This window comes from Chiloscyllium plagiosum, chromosome 28 (assembly GCF_004010195.1).
Source record: "Chiloscyllium plagiosum isolate BGI_BamShark_2017 chromosome 28, ASM401019v2, whole genome shotgun sequence".
NCBI lineage: Eukaryota > Metazoa > Chordata > Chondrichthyes > Orectolobiformes > Hemiscylliidae > Chiloscyllium > Chiloscyllium plagiosum.
In genome coordinates, this window is record NC_057737.1 from 45020057 (window position 1) to 45038958 (window position 18902).

An 18902-nucleotide genomic window follows, 5' to 3' on the forward strand; every position below is an offset into this window, starting at 1 on the left:
CCTTCATAATTTTATATGTTTATACAAGATCCGCCCCCCTCATTCTTCTGAATTCCAATGACTATAATCCCAGTCTACTCAGCCTCTCCTCATAAGCCAATCCCCTCAACTCCGGAATCAACCTAGTGAACCTCCTCTGCACCCCCTCCAGTGCCAGTACATCCTTTCTTAATTAAGGAAACTAAATCTGCACACAGTACTCCAGGTCTGTCCTATCACCCTCACCTTGACCTTTTTCCACCTATCACATTTCCGACACCCCTCCCCCAAGTCCCTCCTCCCTATCTTTTATCTTAGCCTGCTGGACAAACTTTCCTCATTCCTGAAGAAGGGCTAATGCCCGAAACGTCGATTCTCCTGTTCCCTAGATGCTGCCTGACCTGCTGCGCTTCTCCAGCAACACATTTCCATCTCTGATAATACAATCATTCTATTTTTACTGGAGCTCATACATATATGTGTGACTGTGTATAATATGTGCGTGTAAGTATATTTTACATGAGATTTGAACACAAGATGGCCCAAACATTATAAAGCAGAGATTCTTTATTCTACTGGCATCAGATCATTAAAAACATGAAGGGAAATTTACACACAATGAAGCCTGTCGTTTGCACAGGACTGGAGAATCCTTTCTGTCTGCTCCTTTTTCCTGTGAGCCCTCCTTCCCCTAAAGAAACCCCTTTGTCCAGAGGGTCCATCCCACTGCTTCACTATCGCCATCTGCTGCTCAAGTTCCCTGCTCAGTCGCATCCTTCTGCAGGAGGTTCTGTAACACACTTCCATGCTTGAAATTTGGCCACATAGCACACAGTCATGGTTTACTAAGCAGCTAGAAGATTAGCAAGTTCAATTGCGCCATAATGGCTTGAATATTTTGAGTTCACTTAATGGCAGCACTCACTTCTTGCATCATCAATCTAAACAAATGGGTTGGGCTGATAATCAGCATTTGCTCAAACATACCACCTGAGGCTCTCAACTGTATCACTACCTTCCAAAGGATCGAGGCTCTGAGGCAAATCATTAGGGTCTGTTAGGTCTCCAGGAGTCGTACGATTGGCAGCACTTGCAACTTCCACCTCCCGCAGAACCTTTCTGCACCATTTTTCAGGGGAGGAGTAAGCCTCCTCATTATGCACCAACACTTCAAGCTCCACAACAGTGTTGAGTGAGCTGCTTCCCTCCACATCATCTATCAGACATCTGGCCTTAAGCAACCCCCTTTCTGTGAATCATTTGGGGGTGGCATGGTGGCTCAGTGGTTAGCACCAGTGCCTCATAGCGCCAGGGACCTGGGTTCGATTCCCACCTCGGTTGACTGTCTGTGTGGAATTTGCACATTCTCCCTGTGTCTGCGTGGGTTTGCTCCGGTTTCCTCCCACAATCTAAAGATGTGCAGGTCAGGTGAATTGGCCATGCAGCACAGTGGCACAGTTGGGCAGCACGGTGGCACAGTGGTTAGCACTGCTGCCTCACAGCGCCAGAGACCCGGGTTCAATTCCCGCCTCAGGCGACTGACTGTGTGGAGTTTGCACATTCTCCCCGTGTCTGTGTAGGTTTCCTCCCACAGTCCAAAGATATGCAAGTCAGGTGAATCGGCCATGCTAAAATTGCCCATAGTGTTAGGTGAAGGGGTAAATGTAGGGGTATGGGTGGGTTGCGGGTCGGTGTGGACTCGTTGGGCCGAAGAGCCTGTTTCCACACTGTAAGTAATCTAATCTAAATTGCCCATAGTGCTCAGGATAAATGTAGGGGAATGGGTCTAGGTGGGTTACTCTTTGGTGTGGACATGTTGGGCCGAAGGGCCTGTTTCCATACTGTGGGTAATCTAATCATTTTCAGTAGCTGTCCTCCAGCTTTCATTTTAACAACGTAAATGTCACTTCCTGTATCCAGTCACTTAATGATTCTGTGGGATTCAGGATCCCACACATTCCCTATCTTAATCTGATCCCATATACTCTGATTTTGGAACAATACACTTGCGCCAATTGGAAGGGGAGTCCTCTCAGTCTTGTGATCATTCAGTGCTTATCTTCCCAGTATTTCTCTTTCACTTCCCTTGGATACCAGGCTTAACCTCGTGTGATGCATAGTCACGCATTTATTGTCCTAGCCTCCCATTTGATTAACCTACAGAAATGGCTCAAGGTGAAGACTAGATCTTATTCAAAGAAGAGATAGAGAATATTTGATTGCAGGGTGCAACTATAAATATAAATCAGCTCCAGATGATACTCAGGTAATGTTCATTTATTCTTACAAGCAAGGGGCAAGATGGTCACCCACAGTGTGGTTAAAAGTGTTCATACTGTCCATTTCCCTCTGGATGATGGAAAGTGCCATAGAACTTGCAAAATGCCTCTTGGATCTTGGTTCTCAACAATTGCACTCATAATCATTATGAGTGCGAGGTGATCACTGTACATCCAACGTGATCACTGCAAATCCAACGTGTTCATTGTAAATCCAACGTGATCACAGTAAGTGGGCAGCATGGTGACACAGTGGTTGGCACTGCAGCCTCACAGCACCAGGACTCAGGTTCAATTCCGGCCATGGGCGACTATCTGTGTGGTGTTTGTACATTCTCCCCATGTCTGTGTGGGTTTCCTCCAGGTGCTCTAGTTTCTTCCCAGAATCCAAAGATGTGCACATTAGGTGGTTTGGCCACACTAAATTGTCTGTAGTGTGCAGGGACGTGCAGACTATGTGAATAAGCCATTAAAAACATAGGGTTACAGGGATAGGGTAAGGGGGGGTCTGGGTGAAATGCTCTTCAGAGGGTCAATATGGATTCTTGGGGCTGAACGGCTTACTTTTACAGAGTATGGATTCTATGATTCTATGATCTGCCAAACTCAATGTGCTACTCCTAGCAGTGACCATACATGATTTCTAAGAACAGGATATCTCTAATTATGTTCAACCCCAACACCACAGGTATTCTCAATGTCATTACATCCATTTTAGTCAGGTTACAAGCTACCAGAAAGCTTAGGCTGTGAAATATACAATTGAAGATATAGAGGATGAGGTCGATGTTGCCATGATAGGGGATCTAACCCAGATGAAACATCAATCATCTTACACTCATGTAACATTTGTTTACATTGGAATCCAATCCTTCTCCATGACCTGGATTATGTGATCCCATCCTGTGCTTCATCGAAAGATATCAAAGCTTTGTCACTGTTAAGCCTCCTCAAGTCCATTTGGATGTTCCCATTCCTCACTGCTTCATCTAGGCAGTCCATTAACTGCCTTTCTCTGGTCAGTTTGAACAACCAGGGCGGTCCAAAGCTGAACAGCATAGGTTTAAGATGAGAGGGGAAAGAGGGATTCAGGAGGATGATGTAATTAAAAACAATTTCATCAGCTTCAGGGATATAGAAACCAGGTCCTCCCTTTGGGCTTGCTCCTACTCATTAAACCTCTGTTGTAGCTGTGACAAGCTACTGTTCTCCCCAAAACCTCATGTCAGTAGCTCAAAGATCTACCATGGACCTTTATGCATATGTACCTGTTCCTAGTATTTTCCAATGGTCTTTTCCATACAGATGGCCCATCACAAACACTGCCTACTCACTTGTGCTGTGACCCCTGGACATCATAACCACCTATGTGTCCTGAATCCAGTCTTCAAATCGCTAGATCATCAGGTGTTTCTGGTCATCCCCTGGATCTGTACAGCTTCCTACTCATTGCCAGAAGAACTGAGATTCCCTAGTAGTTGCCACAGTCCACGTTGTCTCCTTTCTTGAAGACAGTGACAATCCCTGAGTTCAGCAGAGATTTTTTCTTTGTCCCAGATGTTCAGGAACAGTTGAAGGACGTGACAGTTAAGCTCTGCTCCTCCAACTTTGAAAATCTCTGCTGGAATCCCATCTGCTCCCATGTTGTTCCATTCTTCATGTATCAAATGGAGGCTTCAACTTCTGCTACACTAGGTGGAAGTCCAAGATCATCTTTGATACAGACGTGGAGCATTTCCTCAAACACATCCTCCTCAATAATTGTATCATGGTTGAGGAGTTCTTTGAAATGTTCTTTCCATCAGAGGCTAATGTTTTCTCTATCTCTCAAAACGGTCTCACCTTTATTCTGCACCAGTTTGAGGCTAAGGGTGCTGGATCCATATATTGCCTTGGTGGCACTGAAGGAACCCTGGTGTCATGCTTGTTTAGCGAGAGCTGCAACTCCTTAGGTTTCTCAGTTCCCTCATTCTTCTTTGTATCTCTGCCTTTGCTGTTTGACAAGTTCTCTGCTTTGCTGAAAATGTGTTGCTGGAAAAGGGCAGGTCAGGCAGCACCCAAGGAGCAGGAGAATCGACGTTTCGGGCATGAGTCCTTCTTCAGGAATCTTTTCTGCTTTGTCAAGAATATCATCGCCTGAATCCTCACTAGGCACCTTCTCCAAGTCTCTGAGGAAATCCTTCCTGAAAGCCAATGAGGCTTCTGACCACACTGTGGAACAAGTATATGATTTCACTGCTCAGGAACTCCAAGAGAAATGACAGCAACAACACCAACCACTCTATGTGGCCTTTATCAATCTGACTGAGGAAGTGCTATGGAAGATCCTATCGAAAGCCAGCTGTCCAGTGAAATTCAACAACATCCTCCATCTCCTCCATGATAAGACGTCGGTAATGGTCCTCACCAAAGGCAAAATTACAGAATCCTTGGAGGTCAAGATAGGGGTCAAGTAGGAATCTGTCATCAGCCCTACCCTTTTCGTCATCTTCATCACTATCATTCTTCACCTTGTCAAGATGAAGCTTCCCAGTTGTGCGGACATTGTCTACAGGATGAACAAAAAAAACCTTTCAATCTCAACTGATTGAAATCCAAAAAGAAAATGGCACTGACCCTGCTTGTGGAACTTCTGTTCCATTTATTTGATAAACCAATGAAAGACAATGGCTTTCACTGTTGAGTGTTTCCAGCATTATCTGTTTTTGTTACAGATTCCCTGCAACTGCTTTTTGAACCTTTGCGCATTTGTCAGTAAGCTACTTCAATTAAACATCAAAACTCAAAACTCAAAAACAGTATACATGACAGTTTTAGTTTAAAAAGAGATTAAAAACTTGGTCACTTTTCACTAGACAGGATGTTAAAGAAGGTCAGAGTAATGTGTTTAGAATTAGGAGAGATTTTGAGAAGGTAATTTATAGGTCCAAACTTGCTCCTTGCAACAAGCCAATGGTAAGTTATAAATTACAATTTCTCTCCACAGATGCTGCCAGACCTGCTAAGCTTTTCCAGCAATTTCTGTATTTGCGTTTGTAATTTGTAAGATTGTCCTTTCACCAACTAATGGCATCTATGTGCAGTGTTCAAGGAAGGGACAATCAGCATAACTGACAATGGTTGAGGGACAGAGACTGTGGTTGGGGCCATGACCTGAACATTACAAAAAAATATTAATGTCACCAGATATAAAATAAAAATATTTCTTTAAGCAACAGTGTACATGCAATACCTGCCAACTACACACCCAATACTAAAGAATTTAAATGAACAGAAAACTGATCATAAGTACAAAATAAGGTAAATGTACCAAACATAATTGAATAAGTACGTACCTTCTGTTGCCTCTCTGAATTCCATAGAGGAGCCACGAAAGAGTCCATCTCTAGTCCGGCCACCTCGTCTGTCTCCAAGACGACCACCTCTGGACCTACTTCCTCCAAATCCACCCAGAGACCGGTCACTGTAGTCTTCATCTCGGAAACCTATGCAAGAAACAATCATGGAAAGTAAAATCAAAGGACTGTCAGGCAAGGCCTGAACAGTAACGCTACAGTTGAGTCAACTGTTCTGAGCTGACATTGCAGCACGGTATCATTCGATGCAAGGGCTCTGAGATAATGATTGTAAGTTGGTTTGTCAGAGATATGGAGTGTTTTAACATATTAGTTCAAACCATTTATGACAATTAATTTGTCAGGGTGATATTTTATGAAGATCCATTTCGTGCAGAATGAGGAAAAGTCTGCTTCTTCCAACAGGCCATGTAGAATTCAGTATTCCAAACCAAAGTAGACACCTACCAACAGGACGTGTTGAGTTCAATATAACAGGCCCAACTCTGCTCCTTCCAACAGTCGATGTAGAATTCAGTAGTAGAGGCATAAATCTGGTACTTCCAACAAGCCATGTAGAATTCAGCAATACAGACCAAATTACACTCATTCCATTTTGCAGGATTCCACATTACAGACCCAAGTGTGCATCTATCAACAGACATTTGTAGCATTCAGTATTACAGACTCGAGTACTTTCCTTCCAAGAGGCCATGTAGATTTCAGCATTACAAATCTGGTACTTCCAACAGGCTATGTAGAATTCCATGTTACAGACCAAAATACTCTCTTTCCAACAGGCTTGTAGAATTACAGATAGGAGACTCCTTCCTACAGACCTCATAGAATTCAGCATTACAGACAGAATCTGGTACATCCAACAGTTCATGTAGAATTCCATTTACAGACCAAAGACTCAAGTATGTTGTTTACAAAAGGCCACATAGAATTCAATGTAACAGTTCCACGCCTGTCCCTTCTAACAGGCAATGCAGAGTTCAGTATCACAGAGGGAAAAAGTGAGGACTGCAGATGCTGGAGATCAGAGCTGAAAAATGTGTTGCTGGAAAAGCGCAGCAGATCAGGCAGCATCAAAGGAGCAGGAGAATCGACGGGATTCCTGAAGAAGGGCTGATGCCCGAAACGTCGATTCTCCTGCTCCTTTGATGCTTCAGTATCACAGATCCAATACATTCATTACATGAGACTAAGGAATTCAGTGTTACAAGACCACTACTTCCAACAGACATGTAGACTTCAGCAGTACAGACCTAAGTCTGCTCCTTCTAATAGTCCATCAATAATTCAGTATTATAGATGTAGGTCTGCTCATTCATAGTTCAGTATTACAGATCCAACTCTGCTACTTCTTATAGTCCATGTAGAATTCAGTATTACAGATTCAAGTATGCTTATTCTGGCAGGCCATGTAGAATTCAGTAGGAGTCTGGAATCTGCTCATTCCAACAGGTCATGTAGAATTCTGCACTACAGACCCAAGTACAGTTCTCCCAACAGTCTGTGTAGAATTAGGTTTTAGTAATATATGCCAGTTCCTTCCAACAGGCCATTTAAAATTCACATTACAGACCCAAGTACAGGTTGTTCTGTTATAATGCGCATTTTGTCAACACAGTTGACAAATTGGAGACGCTGTTTCTACAGTGAGAACTTTTGAAATGTGTGTTGGCTGTAATACAATTACAGCATCAAACTTTAAGCGGTTTTTCTCTAACACGGGGTTGCACAAAAATGCACCCATCACGTTATAGAAGAACTGACTGTACACATCTTCAACAGACCATGTAGAATTTGATATAACTGACCAGAGTCTGTACTTTCCTGTAGGAATACAAACCAAAGACAAAAGTGAGGACTGCAGAGCAGGTCAGGCAGTATCCGAGGATGTAGAATTCAGTGTTATAACCCCTGTACATTCCTTCCAACAAGTTTTTAAAATTCATTTACGGGATGAGAGCATTGCTGACTACACCAGCATTTATCACCCATCCCTAAGTGCTCAGGAAACAGTTAACAATCAAGCACATTGCTGTGGGTCTGGAGTCACGTGTAGGCCAGACCAGGTAAGATTAGATTAGATTCCCTACAGTATGGAAACAGGCCCTTTGGCCCAACAAGTCCACACCGACCCTCCGAAGAGTAACCCATCCAGACCCATTTCCCTCTGACTAACGCACCTAACCTATGGGCAGTTTAGCATGGCCAATTCACCTGACCTGCACATCCTTGGACTGTGGGAGGAAACTGGAGCACAGGGTAGGTACAGCAAAACTACTTCTTTCATCACAGAATCCACATGAAGTGGGCATAGCCTTAAGATTAGGATTGAGATCAAGAAGCTTTCTCCTTCATAAAAAGGACAGTTGCTTTCTAGAAGTTGCAGCTTTCATGACTATTAATCCTACAGTGCAAACTAAATTTCAAACATGATACTCAAGTAACGTGGCTTGCTTTAGCTACCCAACATCCAACTGTTCTTGCAGTAATTTCAGAAATATTGCCTCCCACATCATACTTTTCACATTATCAAAATCAAATGAGACAAAATGATTGAATAGGAAAGTTCAGAATTTGTAGTCATTCAGCATGAATGGGTGCATTCTCTATTGCACTACTTCAGTCACTTACAATCTACTTGTCAACCAACCAGCACATTCCTCTCAGGCAGAATTGATATTGGTTTTCACCTTGAATTGGTATTCTTGTGAAATGTTCTGATGAGGGCAAGACAAACTATGTATGTTTTTTAAGCAATACTGAAGTTTCGTATTATCAAACAACAATTTGTCAAGTGTGAGTTCTGCATCCTTTTGCTCTGTTAATCAACAAACCAGTGCATTTCTGGTGCCACTACCTAATGTTCCCTCTAAGTGCTACAGCCATGAAAAGATTAATTAGGGGAATGTAGTCACTCCCTCACAACAAATCTATTGAATCAGTACCTCTGCAGAAATATTGTAGTATTCTGGTCAACATTCCTCCCTGAACAAAGAAACCAAAAGAAAAATAACTGGCTAGTCTTCTAATTTATTATTTGCAAGAACGTGCTGTGCATATTAGCTGCCATGTTTCCCTAAGTAGCAATGTGACAACTTCAAAAACAGGTCAATAGTTGTGGGGTAGCTTGGAATGTCTTGAAGATGTTTATTTGGTAACAGAAAAGTAAGCCTTTCTTCTTTCTTTCTCAGTGAATTTGGGGTGAGCTTTGGACAGGACCTTTAGATAAGAAATACTTTTTGAAAGTTCTTCCAAGGCAAATCTATGAATTCCATCCTTTCAAGAGTTATCTATAGGAAGACTGGAGGAAAATGGGCAAAATACTGATTTGTAAAAAATCGCAAAAATAAACTGTACCACATGATAGTAATAATATTTGAAATATATGGGAATAATATGGGAAATAATTTGAATTATAATAATGAGAAATAGTTTGCACATTTTAAAAGCTTGCACCTGACTCAGCTCAAATTAAAAGTTTGACAGCACAGCAAACCAATTCACACGGTCATATTTGAACATAGTAATGTTCACAAAGCAGCATACCTGAAACTCAAGGAACCTCAACAATTATCAACATACAGGAGGGAAGAAGTTTCTCACCTCCTCTGTCATCTGATCTCCTGAAGCCAAAACCACCCTTCTCTTGCTTTCTGCCTTCTGCTATGTCAACCCGAAGAGATCGATCACCAAGAAGCTGTGGGAAAAGAGGGAATATGTTTCTTTTTTGGCATCAACCTTTTAATTAGTTTAATCAAATTAAATTCCATCAGATCGAACTTCTGTTATAGTTAATGCTGTTCTTCAGTTCTGGTCCTCTTTGCAGTGAAACTTCTTTTCAATATTATAGAAGTGTCAAAGATTACAAAGTAGGTGAGTAATATACTGTGTTAAATAAATGTAAGTTTAATTTGCCTTTAAATTCTTGTTCAGTTCAGCAAAGTAAAGTTACAGAGTATTTTTATGGCAGAGATAGGTAGATTTATGATTGATGTGGAATCAAATGTTACTGGGATTTAATGAAAATATGGAAATTGAATCATAAACAGATCAGCCATATTTTTAATGATGGCAGAGGAGGATCAAGGGGCTGAATGGCCTCCTTCTTCACCGTACTTGTATGATAGTACGTTTGGGTTCCCCGGTGAAAATACATTTATCTATCTAGGGACTGAATCTGAACACATTGAAGGGATGAAAGATCCTGTGTGTTCTGATTGCCAATTCCTTCTCACATCATTTCTAACTGGATATTGGCACATCGCTTGTTTCTAATACAGTGCAAATTGCTCTCAGGTCACTTTCTGAATAAATACCATAATATCAGTAGACATGATGTTTGCTACCTGGGAAATGTCCTTGTTAATCTTGTTCTGTTCGCAAACGTCTTTAAAACAACTGCTGACGAACAGTCTATGACATGTGGAGCAAACTTCAAGAATGATGACCTTTTCACACTTGAAAGTAAAAACTCTAATAACATTGAATCAGAAATTGATAAGTCAAAGCAATGGACTATGGGACAGAATGCATCCCACTTTTTGGCAAATATTAATCTAGGTTCCTAAAAATGTTACTATCAGGTGAGGAGGGTGGCACCTGTCTATTTACTTTCCACATTTGACAGCAACTGTTTTTACTTTTACAAAACTTACATTTGCAAGTTTTTTAACTGTTTACTTGCTGTGATCATAAAAGACAGGTCTCCTTGAATGCTTAAAAAAGTGAAGAATACTTTTTTTATTTATACGTGACCTGTCTAAGTAATAGAAAGGATCTCAATTTCCCAACACATACACAATCAGATTACAAGATGAGAAGGATAGACTAAGCAATTTAAAGTAAGAATGTTAATATACTAGGTGTTTTTCAGGCTAAATTAGGAGGTCCTGTGCTTTTGGCATCAAGGTGCTTTGAAGATGTAGACAGATGATTTAATTTTTCTTCTAGAGACAGCAGCACTGGCTTACATCCTTTCTAACATGTCTCTCAATTGCTCCTGGATAGTCAAAATCAACAGAAAGGGTTCAAAAATTTGCAAGTTAAACTGAGGGCGAGACAAAGAAAGGAAAGGAACTCACTGAAGGTCTTCCTCCTTCAGCATTTCAGTTACTTGACATGTTCTGCAGAGAAAGCAGGTGCTTAAATATACAAAAGGCTGGTTAGTCAAATGACATACTCTCTCCAACTACATAGTCACCAAAATGTGGTTTTGGCTTGTAAATTGCAAAAGGCCTGCTTCCACACTGTAGGGATTCTATGATTCAATGATTATAGTCTCAAAAGAGTCAGAGAGGTTTACAACATGGAAATGGGCTCTTTGGCCCAACTTGTTCACGCTACCCAGATTGCATAATTAAACTAGTCCCATTTGCCTGCGTTTGATTCATATACCTCTATACCTAACCCATCCGTGTGCCTGACTAAATGTTTCTTAAATGACAACATTGTACTCACAGCCATCACTACCTCTGGCAGTCCATTCCAGACAATCACCACCCTGTGTGTGATAAAAAATGCTTCTTTGGACTCTTTTGTATCTCTCCCCTCTCACCTTAAAGCTATGCCCTCTAGTTTTAGACTGCACAATCATGGGGAAATGCTGTTGGCTATCTACCTCATCTATGCCTCTCATGATTTTATAGACCTCTAATAAAGTCACTCAGTCTCCTACATTCAAGAGAAAAAAATCCCAGCCTATTCAACCTTTCCTCACAACGCAAACCTTCCAGTCCGGATAGCATCCTAGTAAATCTTTTCTGCATTCTTTCCAGTTTAATAATATCCTTTCTATAGTAGAACAACCAGAATTGCTTGCCCTACTCCAAATGCGGCCTCCCTAATGTCTTGTATAGCTGCAACAACTGGATTGGGACTATGGCAACTCCTGTACTCAACACTCCTTTGCAGAGGACTCAGTGAACATTTCGTTGAGGAATCTGATAGAGAAAACAAATGGGTATGTGAATAAAATACATGGTGAATTTAAAAAGGTAAAGTTACCATAGTCCCAAGAGCACAGTGCTGCTCTAGTGTTACAGAGAGATGACTGGTGGTGGTTTAACCGGAGGGTCACCACACTTCATGCAAAATGTGAGGTTGAGAAGGTGGGACATTCATGGTAACCTCAGTTGATATGGAACTGAACTTTGGGGATTATGTTAGCTCAGGTGCCTGGGTTTGTGATCTAGAGTGACACCAACAGTGGGATTTAAGTGCCATACTCACTGAGATCACCATGAAGGTCCACCTTCTTGACCTCACATCTCACCTGAAGTGTGGTGACGCTCAGGTTAAACTCACCACCAATCCACTATGGCAACTTAGTATATTAAAAAGCCTGTTGCCAAGGAGCAAGGAGAAGTCAAGCACCAACTTTCAACAGGACTTTTTGCAGAGCTTGGAGCCCGTTCTTTCGAACATGGAAATGGTTGCCATCAGCATCCTGTAGACGTAACCATGGTACATCTAATGGCTGATGTCTCAGATTCCTTCATAAGCCTGAATGGACATAACTCATAAAAGCATAAGTATAGTTTTCCACCATTCAAGATTATCATGATTTCATTCCTAGCTTTAAATTATCAATAAACCTGGATGTATGATTGCTTGGATTTTTATGTCATGAATATACATCACCGCACCCACGCTCCCACCCCACCCACACAAGATTCAGGCAGTGTCCAGCCCTACCTATGTCATTAATATAGACTGTAAACATCGGAGGTCCCAGCACTGATCCTTTCAGCTCTCTGCTAGTCACAGTTATTCACTTTCACAGCTAAAATACCAGAAAAATAAACTCTCCCAACATGGAAAATGAGATGAAAATTCACTAGTCAATGGAGGCTGAAAAAATGTAGAAGGAGGAGGATCCTTTCCCCCACCTTCTACACTGAGTTCCCATTTGTATGAGAACTTTTCCCTCCATCTTTCTCCGCAACTAGCTTGCTGATCCCATTGAAAAGGACTAATTAAGGTGTTGGTCTCTTCTTCAGCCATGTGAAGACAAGAGTGAATGTTAAATAGAGCTCTGGGCTTCAAAAGAACTCTGCTAATGTCAAATCAGCTGCGTGAGCTATTTGCACTGCATATTTCTGGCAGCCATTCACTGTGCACCACCATTGCTGTTACCATAAGATGTCCTGAAAACTCCCAAAAACACATCACAGACACAACTTTGGACCCTAACTGGCAGGTGCAGAATCCAAATGAAATGAACTACCAGTTGTGATGTCAAACCTTTGTACATGACTATATTATTATACATCACTGTAACAGACAGGTTCAATGCTCATAATTTAAATGACGTTTGGTTAGCATGACACAAATGTTTTTCTAATATTAAATAAACAATAATCATACACCAAACAAATTCTCAAAAGTCTGGAGTTACCCTAATATCGTGCTGAAGGAAGTCACTTTCCATTAGAAGCCATAGTTAAGCTCTAAAATAATTCATGAGGCCTGCCTATGCCTCTCATCTTAAAATCTATGTGTTGTAAAAAACTGTTACACATCATCCAGTTAAAAATGACATATCATCAACATTCTTAAATAAGCTTAAATATGCTTTCATCATGGTCTTTTTTGTAGAATGACAGCATCACAGGCAAGGCAAACATTTTTGGCCCATTCCTGCTCCCCTTGAATTGAGTGAATTACGAGGCCATTTCAGTGACTGATTAAGAGTCAACCACATTGCGATGAGTCTGGGACCACATATAGATTAAATCAGTTACATATGGCGGGTTTACTTTCCTAAAGAACTTGAGTTAAGCAGATATATTTTCATGACAATCGATGATAGTTGTCATGTCACTATCACAAAGATCAGTTTGTCATTCCAGAATACTAGACATTACTACTATTATAGAATACTATTAGAGTAATTTGATCAATATTTTGTCGATTGCTTCTGACAATACTTACTGCTCCATCGTATGTCAGTGCTTCTTTAAGAGACTCCAAGTCATCAAATTCTACATAACAAAAACCTAAAAAACATTTAAACTCAACTTACACAAAGTATTGATTGCCAACAGAAGCATGTATGTAAACATAACTGCAAAGATACCAAATCAACATTATTTCACGAGTTAGAATCACTAAAATTAGACAAAATAACTTCCACTTGTGCTTAAATTTGATAAGTTATTCTCCTATTGGAGGGATCAAGGCTGTCATCCACGTGTGTACGGTCCATGGCAGGAGTATTTTGATAGCAATGCTAATTACTTTTTAATCATGCCTCAGTGAGGTTGAGGCCATTATCAGTGTACCTATTTTCACCATAATTGAATTTGTCTGTCTCATTTTGAACTAAAAATCTGAATTAAGATCTTTCCAGCTTTATATCTCAATGGTTCAATTGGTAATTGCAATGGTCAGATTGGATTGCCTTAAGATTCTCTGGCAAAATGAGGACTACAGATGCTAGAAACCAGAGTTTAGATTAGAGTGGTGCTGGAAAAGCACAGCAGGTCAGGCAGCATCCAAGGAGCAGGAAAATCGACATTTTGGGCAAGGGCCTTTGCCCGAAACATCGATTTTCCTGCTCCTCGGATGCTGCCTGACCTGCTATGCTTTTCCAGCACCACTCTAATCTAAAAACTTAAAATTCCGTGGTCAGTTTCCCTAAAGACTCAGTGAGTGATCTATTTAGAAATCGAACCAAACGGACCAGGGAACTAGGCCCAAGAATTGATCTCTGGTTTGTGACAAGATGGTTTTCAGCTACAATGGTGGTAAAAGGCATGGAGGTAACCATGGCCTCTCTGTTGACTGCTGCTAGTCAGTGAGTGTTGCTGGAAAGTAGACATTAGGGTTGGATTTTCCCTCGAAGGAAAGGAAGCCAGAAATGTTACTTCATTCTTCTCTCGTTCCCAGAGGAAAGCAGTTACTTTTTAGGATATTCAGGGACGCATTCCCTTAGGTCAAATAGAGCAGATTTCCTGTCCAACTAAAAGCAGTAGAAAGGCTCATGAGGCTGCAGAGACAGAGGACTTCTAGTTTGAGAAAATCAGCATGCTGCAGTAAAATTTAAGTAACAATGAGGGTACTTCAAAGGGAGGCCTTCTTGCCAACATTTAAAAGCTTCAAATAAAAACACATTCAGTAACTAAATGATCAATGTGAGGATAAGGGGGAAGAGAATCTCTCTGCGGAGAGGGTCTGAAGATGCTGCTAGAGGGTGGGTCCCAGCTGGGAGCCTGCCCCCGGGCAAAGGAAGCCAGAACGGTTACCTCAATCCTGATTTATTTCTAGAGGAAAACAGTAACTTTTTAGGATCGAATGGATTGGTTGAAGAGTCAGTTAGAAGCAATGAGGTATTTGCAATAGCAATGTATGTGATGAATGGCAGTTATAGGAAGGAAGGAAAGTCTCAGACACAGTCACATAGATGGGTTAACTCCAGGAAAGGTAAGAGAGGTAGGCAGCTGCGGGAGTCTTTTGTGGCAATACTCATTTCAAACAGGTATGCTGTTTTGAAAAATGTAGGGGGTGATGGATTCTCAGGGGAATGTTGCACGAACAGCCAAGTTTCTGGTATTGAGACTGGTTCTAATGCAACGAGGAGTATATCGGGTTGGAAGAGATCAATTGTGTTAGGGGATTCTCTAGTCTGAGGTACAGACAGACGTTTCTGTGGCCAGCGCTAGTGAGGGCAGGAATAGGAGGATAGAGCAGATGAATACATGGCTGAGGAGTTGGTGTACGGGGAAAGGATTCACATTTTTGGATTACTGGAATCTCTTTTGGGGTAGAAGTGGCCTGTACAGGAAGGATGGATTGCACCTAAATTGGAAGGGGACTAATATACTGGCAGGGAAATTTGCTAGAACTGCTCAGGAGGATTTAAACTAGTAAGGTGGAGGGGTGGGACCCAGGGAGATAGTGAGAAAAGCGATCAATCTCAGACTGGTACAGTTGAGAACAGAAGCGAGTCAAACAGTCAGGACAGGCAGGGACAAGGTAGGACTAATAAATTAAACTGCATTTATTTCAATGCAAGTGGCCCAACAGGGAAGGCAGATGAACTCAGGGCATGGTTAGGAACATGGGACTGGGATATCATAGCAATTACAGAAACATGGTTCAAGGATGGGCAGGACTGGCAGCTTAATTTCCAGGATACAAATGCTTCAGGAAGGAGAGAAAGGGAGGCGAGAGAGGAGGGGGAGTGGCGTTTTTGATAAGGTATAGCATTACAGCTGTACTGAGGGAGGATATTCCTGGAAATACATCCAGGGAAGTTATTTGGGTGGAACTGAGAAATAAGAAAGGGATGATCACCTTACTGGGATTGTATTGTAGACCCCCCAATAGTCAGAAGGAAATTGAGAAACAAACTTGTAAGGAGATCTCAGCAATCTGTAAGAATAATAGGGTGGTTATGGTAGGGGATTTTAACTTTCCAAATATAGACTGGGACCACCATAGTGTTAAGGGTTTAGATGAAGAGGAATTTGTTAAGTGTCAACAAGAAAATTTTCTGATTCAGAATGATTAGGGGGTTAGATAGGGTTGACAGTGTGAACCTTTTCCCGCGTATGGAGTCGGGTATTACAAGGGGGCATAGCTTTAAATTAAGGGGGGGTAGATATAGGACTGAAGTTAGGGGTAGGTTCTTCACTCAGCGAGTCGTAAGTTCATGGAATGCCCTGCCAGTAGCAGTGGTGGACTCTCCCTCTTTATGGGCATTTAAGCAGGCATTGGATAGGTATATGGAGGATAGTGGGTTAGTATAGGTTAGGTGGGCTTGGATCGGCGCAACATCGAGGGCCAAAGGGCCTGTACTGCGCTGTATTCTTCTATGTTCTATGTGGATGTACCTACTAGAGAAGGTGCACGGTGAGTGGGTGGCACAGTGGTTAGCACTGCTGCCTCACAGCGCCAGAGACCCGGGTTCAATTCCCGACTCAGGCGACTGACTGTGTGGAGTTTGCACATTCTCCCCGTGTCTGCGTGGGGTTCCTCCAGGTGCTCTGGTTTCCTCCCACAATCCAAAAACGTGCAGGTTAGATGAATTGACCATGCTAAATTGTCCGTAGTATTAGGTGAAGGGGTAAATGTAGGAGTATGGGTCTGGGTGGTATACGCTTCGGCGGGTCGGTGTGGACTTGTGGGCCGAAGGGCCTGTTTCCACACTGTAAGTAATCTAAAGTAATCTAATCTAATCTAAAACTTGACCTAATCTTGGGAAATAAGGCAGGGCAGGTGACTGAAGTGGGGGAGCACTTTGGGGCCAGCGACCCTAATTCGAATAGTTTTAAAATAGTGATGGAAAAGGATAGACCAGATCTAAAAGTTGAAGTTCTAAATTGGAGAAAGACCAATTTTGACGGTATTAGGCAGGAACTTTCGAAGGCTGATTGGGGGCAGATGTTCGCAAGCAAAGGGATGGCTGGAAAATGGGAAGCCTTCAGAAATGAGATGATGAAAGTCCAGAGAAAGTATATTCCTGTTAGGGTGAAAGGAAAGGCTGGTAGGTGTAGGGAATGCTGGATGACTAAAGAAATTGAAGGTTTGGTTAAGAAAAAGAAGGATGCATACATAAGGTATAGACAGGATAGAACGAGTGAATCCTTAGAAGAGTATAAAGGCAATAGGAGTATACTTAAGAGGGAAATCAGGAGGGCAAAACGGGGACATGAGATAGCTTTGGCAAATAGAATTAAAGAGAATCCAAAGGGTTTTTACAAATACATTAAGGACAAAAGGGAGAGAATAGGGCCCCTCAAAGATCAGCAAGGCGGCCTTTGTGTGGAGCCGCAGAAAATGGGGGGGTGGGGGGGAATACTAAACGAGTACTTTGCATCAGTGTTTACTGTGGAAAAGGATACGGAAGATATCGACTGTAGGGAAATAGATGGTGACACCTTGCAAAATGTCCATATTACAGATGAGAAAGTGCTGGATGTCTTGAAACGCATAAAGGTGGATAAATCGCCAAGACCTGATCAGGTGTACCCTCGAACTCTGGGAAGCTAGAGAAATGATTGCTGGGCTTTTTGCTGAGATATTTGTATCATCAATAGTCACAGGCGAGGTGCTGGAAGACTGGACATTGGCTAACGTGGTGCTACTGTTTAAGAAGGGTGGTAAGGACAAACCAGAGAATATAAACCAGTGAGCCTGACGTCGGTGGTGGGAAAGTTGTTGGAGGAAATCCTGAGAGACAGGACGTATATGAATTTGGAAAAGCAAGGACTGATTCAGGATAGTCAACATGGCTTTGTGCATGGGAAATCATGTCTTACAAACTTGATTGAGTTTTTTGAAGTCGTAACAAAGAGGATTGATGAGGGCAGAGCAGTAGATGTGATCTATATGGACTTCAGTAAGGCGTTCGACAAGGTACCGCATGGGAGACCGATTAGCAAGGTTAGATCTCATGGAATACAGGGAGAACTAGCCATTTGGATACAGAACTGGCTCAAAGGTAGAAGACAGAGGGTGGTGGTGGAGGGTTGTCTTTCAGACTGGAGGCCTGTGACCAGTGGAGTGCCACAAGGATCGGTGTTGGGCCCTCTACTTTTTCTCATATATATAAATAATTTGGATGCAAGCATAAGAGGTATAGTTAGTAAGTTTGCAGATGAGGTGTAGTGGACAGTGAAGAAGGATACCTCAGATTGCAATAGGATCTTGACCAGATGGGCCAATGGGCTGAGAAGTGGCAGATGGAGTTTAATTCAGCTAAATGCGCGGTGCTGCATTTTGGGAAAGCAAACCTTAGCAAGACTTATACACTTAATGGTAAGGTCCTAGGGAGTGTTGCTGAACAAAGAGGTCTTGGAGTGCAGGTTCATAGCTCCTTGAAAGTGGAGTCGCAGGTAGATAGGATAGTGAAGAAGGCGTTTGGTATGCTTTCTTTTATTGGTCAGAGTATGGAGTACAGAAGTTGGGAGGTCATGTTGCGGCTGTACAGGACATTCGTTCGGCCACTGTTGGAATATTGCATGCAATTCTGGTCTCCTTCCTATCGGAAAGATGTTGTGAAACTTGAAAGGGTTCAGAAAAGATTTACAAGGATGTTGGAAGATTTGAGCTACAGGGAGGGGCTGAACAGGATGGGGTTGTTTTCCCTGGAGCGTTGGAGGTTTAGGGGTGACCTCATAGAGGTTTACAAAATTATGAGAGGCATGGATAGGGTAAATAGACAAAGTCTTTTCCCTGGGGTGGGGAGTCCAGAACTAGAGGGCGTAGGTTTAGGGTCAGAGGGGAAAGATATAAAAGAGACCTAAGGGGCAACGTTTTCATACAGAGGGTGGTACATGTATGGAAT

General features: G+C 42.1%; 1 protein-coding gene across 1 annotated transcript in view; it reads right to left on the minus strand.

Annotated features, from left to right (window-relative positions):
* The window catches only part of eif4h (eukaryotic translation initiation factor 4h), a 30900-nt gene that overhangs the window by 2287 nt on the left and 9711 nt on the right, over positions 1-18902 (minus strand). Inside the window, exons 5-7 of the mRNA XM_043718930.1 lie at positions 13544-13608; positions 9215-9308; positions 5594-5743 (exon numbers count right to left, since the gene is read on the minus strand). Of these exons, the coding sequence (XP_043574865.1) occupies positions 5594-5743; positions 9215-9308; positions 13544-13608 (309 nt within the window). The remainder of the gene's footprint in view (positions 1-5593; positions 5744-9214; positions 9309-13543; positions 13609-18902) is intronic.